We start from the raw sequence: 9,714 nt of genomic DNA on the forward strand, positions 1-9,714 counted from the left end.
ATCAAATTCTTTCTATTGTACATCTCCCCAATGGAATATTTTCTTGACACTAATCAATGCATGTAATGGAGCTGCAATGGAAGAAAAATTAGCAATAAATTTCCTCCAATATTGTGCTACCCCTAGAAAGATTCTTACCTCTATAATTGTATTGGGCTTGGGCCAATTCAGAATGACCTCAACCTTAGAGGGGTGTATCTTCAGCTCACCTCCTCCAACAATGTGTCCCAAATACACTAAAGAAGTCTTGCCAAATTCACAATTCGATATCTTTAAGAACAATTGTTCTTTTCTCAAGACATCAAGTATTTGTTCACATGCATGACATGTTCATCTCTATATTTGCTGAATATGAGAATATCATTTAAGTAAACAATGACAAAGTCATCTAGAAATGGTCTCAATACATCATTCATAACTCTCATGAAAGTAGCCAGATCATTTGTAAGATCGAAAGGCATAACAAGCCACTCAAACAATCCTTGTTTAGTTTTAAATGTGGTTTTCCAAATGTCCTCTTCAACTATTCTAACTTGATCATAACCATGTCGTAATTCTAACTTAGTGAAATAATTTGCATACCTCAACTGATCAAGCAAATCATCAATTCTTGGGAGTGGATAACGATTCTTTACCGTTATTTTGTTCAATGCACGGAAATCCAGACACATGCGTGAAGTCTCGTGCTTCTTTTGCACCAAGACAATGGGTGAACCACATGGCGAAGTAGATGGGCGTATGATACCTTTGTTCAACAACTCTTGAATTGCTTCTTGATTTCCAGACTCTCCATTATCGACATGTGATACATGCCAATGTTTGGAAGTGGAACATCTTGCTGCAGCTGTATCTCATGCTGAATTCCCCTCTTGGGAGGTAACCCCTTTGGTTCCTGAAACATCTCGCCATGCTTTCTTACCACATCAAACAAATCAAATTTTAATTTGTCATCACAACCTTCAAAAGATTCATAATCAATATCATTATTTTTCTTGATCATGAGAAGCACACAATTTTCACTTGCATTTACTAGTCTCTTCATCTGCCCTGCATTAACCAAAGAAATGTTTAGCTTTTTGCGATGGCCTCTCACAATTTACTCCACTCCATCCGTGAGCAACAGATATTTGTTTTCATGGTGATAAAATACTGCTTTCCTATCATACACATATGGGCGCCCCATAATGATTCTTGAGATGTCAAGTGGAACTACATCTAACTCAAATTCATCAATGAATTTTGCAGTAATGGAAATCCTAAATAAGCATTTCCTTGTAACCTGTAAATTTTCATTATTGACTATCCAACCCAAGGGATATGGCTTGTGATGAGCTACAGTCTCAAGGTAAAGCTTTTGACCAAGTCTTCTGAAATTAAGTTTGATTGTGACCCACTATCAAATAATGCATCAATCTTTGTATGATTTGAAATTACCCTTACATGGAACAATTCTATTATTGATTCTTCATTTGGAGTGTTGTTGTGACTATTGTTAGGTAAAATTGACTTGGGGTTTGAGTCAAGGTTGACCTAGTTAAATAGTAGTGGTTTTGGGCACATGGCATAGTGTACCCATGGTATTATGGTCCATGGTATTGCATTTAATGGAGCCAATAAAAGGCTAGGAATACTTCATTGTAATGTAGGCATGGAGATGAGTGGTGAAGACTCACTTGGAAGGATTGGCCACGATTTTGGCCAATGCTAATGAGATCTCATTGGGTTGGGTTTTTCCCTGGATTTGGGGTTTGCCTTAGTTCGGGAAGTAATTTCCAGCAATGGGTTTCATCATGCCCCGCTTTGGAACAATGTTGGCATATAGTTTTATCCCCTTCTTTCTTCACTCTTGCATTCTTATTTCCTTTCCATTTTCCACCCTTCTCTTTCTCCTTAACCTTGAATGGCTTCTTCTTACTACCCTCTTCCTGAATGTTCTTTCCTCTTTCTTCAAGGTGTGTGGCTTGCACACATACCTCATCCAAATTTCTTGGATTGAACATAAGGATAGTATGTTTTAAGTAGGAATGTAAACCCCCAATATATTTCAACAATGTATCTTAGGAATTCAAGTTTACTCCTAACAACAAAGCCCTCTTCCTAAACTGTTGGGTATAGTCTTGAACTGTTTGGCCCTTGAGTTGCCAAAAGATTTGCCAACTAATAATGGCTTTTTGCATATAGGCTAAAGGATAAAATTGTCTTTTAATTGCAGACACAAATTCAACCCAAGAAATTGATATCTTACCATGAATTCACATTTCCTCTTGAGTCTTTGCTTCCCACCAAACTAGTGTTTCTCCTTCTAGCCTCAGTGAAGCCAACTAGATCTTTATGTCATCTTCTTGAAGGTTTTGAATTCTGCAATAAACCTCCAATTTTTGAATCCAATTCTCTAAATTTTCTGCATTCACCTCACCATTGTACATGGGAAGTTCAAACTTAATGTCCAATTTAAGTAAGGGAGTTTTTTCCTTTGGGGTTTTTGAATGAGTATGAACAGTTTTTGTAGTGGAAGTGGAAGATGATGTTGTTTGAGATGATGAAGATGATGAGGAATATGATGAAGATGGTGGAGATGGAGGAGGCTTTCCTCCATTACCCTTTGAATCCTTCTTTTCATCTTTTTTATCTCCTGAGATTCCCTCTCCATGTGGAGGCTTAGAACTCTCTCCAGCCATTCTAGTATTCCTCTCTTCATAGAGGACTCTAACCATGTCAGTTAAGTCATAGAAAGCTTTCTTGAATGCTTCCTCTTCTGAAAGACCTTCAGTCTCTCTTGCTCTAGACATGATGGCTTTGGATTCAAGCTCAACTTCTGGTACTGCTTGTACCTCCTCAATCTCAATTGAAGGTAAAACTTGAGGTGTTTCAAGTGCAGCTGGGATTGGAACTTTGGGTGGAGATTGTGGCCTTGTGGCTCTCCTTCTTCTGGGCATTACCTTAGGAGTTGCAACCAATAGTTTCCCTTCTCCTCTCTGCAACTTTAACCTTGTAAGCATCACAAATTTGCAACCATTAAAACCCTACTTACACAAAACTCAAGAAATCAAGCAAATAACCTTTCCTATGATACCAAATTGATCTGTTATTGAATGTTAGTTTTGATGTGCTAATTTCAACTTCAGAATTAAAAACAATTGTTGATCATTTCCTTCATGTGCATAGGTTTCCTTTATGGTGTTTGTGAATGAACAAGTAAATTTATGTCAAGTTTTATGTTAAATTCATGAGAAAAAAAAGAATGAAACTAAAGTGGTGAACAAAAACAAACAAATGTACAACAAATCATCAAAATGAACACTTAACACAGTGTTTTGATGAAGGAGTTCACCCCTCCTAGGCTACATCTCCTTGGTCCAGCTTCCATGGATTGGGCCTCTGTATTAGCTCAAAATGGAAAAAGTGTTGTTTACAATGCTCTATTGCTCCTAAAACCTACTTCAATGTGCTCATAACATCAAAATCAACTAGGAACACCTTTTCCTGATCCCAATTTGGTCGAATTTTGTAAAAGTTATGACCAAAACAATTTCTCTTAGTAAACCTCCACTAAAATTGGAGGAACTCCAGTTAGTCCCACTAAAACTGGAGGAATCCCTGGATTTGTCAGATCCGCTAACTTCTCCGCCAAATTAAATTGCAGTTAATTAACGATAAACATGTGTTAATTATGGACTAATCCACAGTTAGCACTAATACGCACGATTATGGCTAGCTGTTAGCATTAAATGCGGTAGTGGTCACATAGGAGCGGAAATGTCGTGGTTATGGTTTGCATTATGGGTTAGTTGGCAACCGGATGGTTAAGGTGTAGTCACATGTGGAGAGTTTTATGTTAGCGTTTTAAACTAACAGTTAAGGTTTGAGGAGGCGGCCAGTTCCGAGTGGTGTGATCACACGAGAGGGGGCTAGCCTGCAGGGCTGGCTCCCTCCTACCCCCAACCGCTAACGGTTAATACAATGAATAGAAACCGTAACCATAGATTTGTAAGAACTATTATTGCGATAGAACGGTAAAGCGTGGAGTTATTCGGGCGAGGTCGTGGGTTCGACTCCGCCGACCTACCCATAATTTTACACTGCGCGCCAATGCCTAGCCCGACCTTTGGGGAGGGACACACGGCAGCCTCTGGGCTTGCCACTTGTCCCATCCTCATTGGTCCACCTCTGACTAATAAAAACAAGCCACATCACCAACCTGCAGACCAACCATAACATGACACTTGGTGAAACCTGATTGACAGTTGACCACCCTTTGACCCTGCCCAGTCACTTGCCATGTTAGCAATACGAACTGCTGACTGTGCAGTGACTGTACATTTTTTCAAAAATTCCTCTATTAGGCAAAGCAGACAGAACACGATATCTTCCTCATAAGGGCTCAGTTTTGAGTGAAACGAGTTGTGTTGGGATCGTATCACCGAGACGGACGTATTTGTTCATGTTTTGAGCAATTATGAGAACTTTGATTTTTGAGCTAAATACTAAGCACCTAATCAATACATAATAAGATAGAGCAATAATTATGTAAGCCTTAAAAACCTAATTTTTTTCATAACTATTTAAAATAAATCATAAATATATTATTACAAAGATTAGACATCTAATGTATGCATAAGTACTCATAGGGACCATTATATCCACACCCTTTAATAATGGTCATATTACATAGAAATTGTTTATTCCAAAACAAATACAAAATTTTGAACTAACAAGACATTTGTAATCAATTGGACTAGTTCAAAGTTGTCAATCAATAATTAGAAGTGAGTTGTATCTAGAAAGGTTGATGAAGTACAAATCACATTACCATTAGGTTTTTTTCTAATCATTGATTCACCAATCGAAATGCATATACAATTCCTAAAATATGGAGAAAGACATTTATATGAAAATAATACTCACAAGAATAGTACATTTTCTTTTAATAAAAGGATGATCTTATTACAAGTAAAGGGGGTCTGTTTAATACAATTTTCTCATTTGTAATACTCTATAGTACCCTTTTTCAAATGCATTCCTAGAGAAACACTCGTTGTTGAGTTAAATATAGCGAAAATTTATGTGTCTTGAAGTTGATTTTAAGACACAAATACCTCTTTACACTAACACCCTTGGATTAAAGTAATGGTGAGTCATTAATGCATGTAACTAACACCTCTCAACTAATTTAGTGATTATTCATTGATATATTAATGGATAATTAATAACTTACAAATAAATAGTCTATGTGCAAAATATGATCTATATAAGCATAGAACATATCAAGATAATTTCATTTATTCTTTTTTTTAGGTAATAACTTGCTTTCCATAAAATTGTAATAACTAAGATTATTTTGGTATTTAATCAACAATGTGTTCTTTCTAGGCCTATGCATTATGCTCCTAATTCATGAGGGTTCACTCAATAAACCTATTAAAAATCACATGCATCCATTAAATATTGAAAAGTAACTCTAATTTCATTATATATTGAAAATTGTGTCCCAAAATCCTTTTAGAGAACCTCTGCCCCAATACGTTTATCTAAGTTTAAATAAAACAAATAAAATTTACTATATATCAATGGTTTATATTTTCTTGTCCCATTTTTAGTAAGCTAAAAGGTGTGTTGGCATCCTCAGATAAGGATACACCATTGTAATAAAGTAACATGGATTCAAGGGTTCCCACTTCCACTCTTCTCTTCAATCCAATATGTGGTCATGTATTTGTTGAAGAAGTGGTTTATGTATATTGATTTTTATTTGTAGACCTCGAAACACAAGCTACTTCAAGTTGTAATTCACCATCCCTTAGATCTCTGATCTCCTGGATATTTTGAGGAAAAATAATTGTTTGTCAATCTATGCATCTATCAATATTTCCTTTACAATATATCTTTTAGGTTCAAAGGCATTATGATTAGGAGAGATGTGAAAGATTGTGATCGAAATGCTTAATTTGACCTCTTAATATCCTTGAGGTAGAACTGAGTCATTTCTGCATTATACTCTATCATTACGTTATGTTTTTTTTTTTCATTTATTAAGATTGATGTGAAGTATAACGCCAATAAGAATATTTTCATTTGAGAGAAGATACTCATTATGCCAAATACGATACCTAATTGGTTAGTTGAGCTTAATAAAATTGGGGTAAGCATAATCCTCTCTCGATGATATATGTCGTGCAAGGTCATATACAATGTGTGGTGATATTGGTTTCCTTGTCATTGTCAAAGCTTAGAAACCCTCATTCTCTCAAAAAAATCTTATCTAGGTGGATATTGATGGCCACCCACCTACTCCACTGGCTCAAAGCATAATTCTCCATCTTGGTAGTTTTTCCTGTCTAGTTTTTCGGGTCCTAAACTTACAGGGTTATTTTGAGGCCATAAATGATGTTTTTTTTTACATGGCAGGGACCTAGCCTATAGCCATTGGCAACTTGGATCAGTTCAAAATGTGTAATTCTCGATTAGACCTTTCCAATGAATTACCAAGCACACCAAATGTATATTGCATGCAAAAGTTATAACCGTAGGAAGTTGTTGTACCAACTAACCCTAGTGGGGCCCATAAGTCTTTTGGTTTTCATCTCTTAGGGTTAGGTTTTAGATGTTTAAGGTTTCTTCATTGCTTCTGACGCTAAAAAGGGCCTTTTGACCTTATTGTAACTCACTCTCACGAAGGCGCATAATTGTCACCTTATTGTAACTCACTCTCACGAAGGCGCATAATCGTCACATCTCTTCTCAGAGATAAGCTACCACCATAAAAACTAGTCTATCTTCATTCTGCCTTTACACAATTTTAACATTTTCCATTTATTAATGGAAGTCAAGTTTCATTGTATCTTTGTGTTTTGATTGTAAAAATGTATTTCATTTCATTCCTTCATAAATATAGATGAAAACCACCCAATAAAAACGAGCCCCAAATAGTAAAAAAATAAAGTTCATAAGAAAAACACTTAAATTAGCAAACACCTTCATCCTTAAATATAGGACCAAGCTATGAGATTTTATAAATGCATAAAATTAACTTGCAACAAAATAGAATAATATACAAAATCAGAAACAACTAATACATCCATAAACATGTGATATAAAAATTTGAACAATCTCAACTAGTAGCAAAGATGTGACCTCATCATAAATTTCTACATTTTAAAGATGTGATATAAAGATTTGAGCAATATCAACAACCAGCGAAAGTGTGACCTCATTGTAGATTTCTACTTTTTAAGAGAATTTTTCCTCTACTGGTTTCTTAGTGAACAAAACATCACCCATACCATGTTCACCTTTTACACATCCCCTACCAAAAAATATCCTATAAATCCTTTTAATTAAAAATACCTATTGATAATTATTTATAATTTTAAAACTTTCTTTTAAAAATAAACCTAATAAAATTTAAAAAATGAAACTCTATTCCCTAATTATTCTTCAATATTCCATTCACCAATTTAAATTTTATAATAACAAAATTTAATAAATACAAATCAACCCTTTACATAATATTTAAAAGATATTTATATACATATATAAATAATATTAATCATTTACATCAAATAAATAAACACAGCAAAATAATAAATTATTATATATTTTTTTAAATATTAAAAAATTATAATTTTAATTGATTGATCATTAACACTACGTTCTTTTCTATAATTACATAATAATAATAATAAAATAAATGAAGCCTAATAATAAGAATCACGTTCATATCAACTTTTGCCCGAAGCAAATTATCTCATTATACTATATATGATTTTTATATTTATCTTTTCAAAAGGAGAATAATTAAACATACTTCGAATTATTATTAAAATTATTTTTTTCATTTATATTTACAAATTTTAATCTTTCTATTAATTTCAAATCTTACTCATTATAACTCCAAAAACCTATCAACCAATCATTTTAGTAAACAGAGAATTAAAACATATACTATATATGATATAAATCTTTCTCTATTAAATCCAAAGACACTTCATAATAAATCCAAAATCGTATCAATGATGACGAAGAATGACTCCTAGTGGCACGGATAGCCGTAAAAGACGCATGACAAATCAAAAAGAGGAAAATATACCATTAATCAACAGCGCTATTTCAGGTAAAGTTTCCACAGCTGGATGGATAAATTATTGAAGTTTCCACCGTCAATTGCTTTTATTAGGCATGAAAGTGCCATAGAAAAACTGATAAATACCCATCAGAATTAAACAAGAAGTTCTCATATCGCTAGGATGGCAATTTATAGCACAAAACAAGAACGTGAACTCTGTACAGAAATGAGCGTCTTGGATCGAATCCGGAGCCATTTACTCGAAGATTTCGAAGGCAAAGATGAAGAATCGTCCTTCTGTGCGATGACGGGAAATATCCCCTCTTATGACAGAAACTCAAGCCCGGAAGTACAGAGCTTCATCCAGAGTGCACTGGCATGTGAATCCGTCGACGGCAACAGACCCGAAATCGAAATGGAGACGGAAATGCCGACAACGGCCGTTGAGCCCTCCCGTCCCTTGCTCTCCTTTTCCGTTCCGCGACTTGAATCTTTGGGCTGGGAAAAATTCTCAGCCGGCGGGGAACGCAGAAATTCCCTCGGCGTTACACCTCCGTCTGTGAGCCCTTGCTTATCCGCCGCCTGGGCAAAGCTGCCGTTAAACGAAAACGATTCGGAGGACATGATCTTGTACGGGATTCTCAAAGAGACCGCCAACGAGGGATGGATGCCTGTAACGCACAAGGAGGAGACGGCTATGGAAACGAAAAAGGAAGCCGATGTTTTTCCCGTCAAGAAAGAGGCCGATGTCCCTCATGAAACGCGAACACCGCAGCCGGTGGCGAAGAAGAAGAACGTTGCTAGGAATTACAGGGGCGTGCGGCAGCGGTCGCCGGGGAAGTTCACAGCGGAGATAAGGGACTCTGCACGGCAGGCGGCTAGAGTTTGGCTTGGCACCTTCAGTACCGCGGAGGAGGCAGCTCTCGCTTATGACCGTGCCGCTTACAAGATCCGGGGTTCTAAGGCCTTGCTTAATTTCCCGCTCCAAGTTGCTTAATTTCCCGGTCCAAGTTGTTTCAGAAGGTTAGAAATTGTAATTATTCTCAGTTCTCTAAATATAGAGATTCAGTTAATTTAGTTATCTAGTTTTTGAGTGTTAGTCAAGTCCAAATTGTAATTATTCTGAGTTCTCTGAATATAGAGATTCAGTTAATAATTGTAATTATTCTGAGTTCTCTAAATATAGAGATTCAGTTAATTTAGTTATCTAGTTTTTGAGTGTTAGTCAAGTCCAAATTGTAATTATTCTGAGCTCTCTAAATAGTAATTATTCTGAGTTCTCTAAATATAGAGATTCAGTTAATTTAGTTATCTAGTGTTTGAGTGTTAGTCAAGTCCACTTAACTGATACATGATACATGATTTTTAGTGTATGGGTATATGTTAATATATGTCATGTAAGTAGTTAGTCCAAAAAGGATAAATATTTTTCACAGAATTTATTGTAAGCATTATGTTTTGTATGATCAATAAAAGAATTGTAAGCATCATGTGTTGTGTGATCAATAAAAAAACAGTCGCAGACACTTGTGATTTGTGTGTGAATTATTTGTTTTGTTTTCTCTATCTTCCAAACAAATTAGTATCAAAGCTAACTTAAAACCAAAACCCACTTAAAAGAAAAATTTGTAATTTGGAAGATCTGTGAATAG

At 35.5% G+C, this 9,714-nt stretch overlaps 1 protein-coding gene across 1 annotated transcript; it reads left to right on the top strand.

The window, feature by feature from the left end:
* Positions 1 to 8,202: 8,202 nt before the first annotated feature.
* On the top strand, positions 8,203 to 9,186 carry LOC149225353 (ethylene-responsive transcription factor 2-like). The gene has a single exon (XM_089375074.1). The coding sequence runs from the start codon at positions 8,244 to 8,246 to the stop codon at positions 9,057 to 9,059; it is 816 nt and encodes a 271-aa protein (XP_089231200.1). The 5' UTR covers positions 8,203 to 8,243; the 3' UTR covers positions 9,060 to 9,186.
* The last annotated feature ends 528 nt before the right edge of the window (positions 9,187 to 9,714 follow it).

This window comes from Pinus tabuliformis, chromosome J (assembly GCF_031772625.1).
Source record: "Pinus tabuliformis cultivar Carrire ecotype Pingquan chromosome J, CPIR1, whole genome shotgun sequence".
Taxonomy (NCBI): domain Eukaryota; kingdom Viridiplantae; phylum Streptophyta; class Pinopsida; order Pinales; family Pinaceae; genus Pinus; species Pinus tabuliformis.

Excerpts from the sequence above, each read along its gene's own strand:
- LOC149225353 (XM_089375074.1), top strand. The coding sequence starts at position 8,244 with ATGGCAATTTATAGCACAAAACAAGAACGTGAACTCTGTACAGAAATG.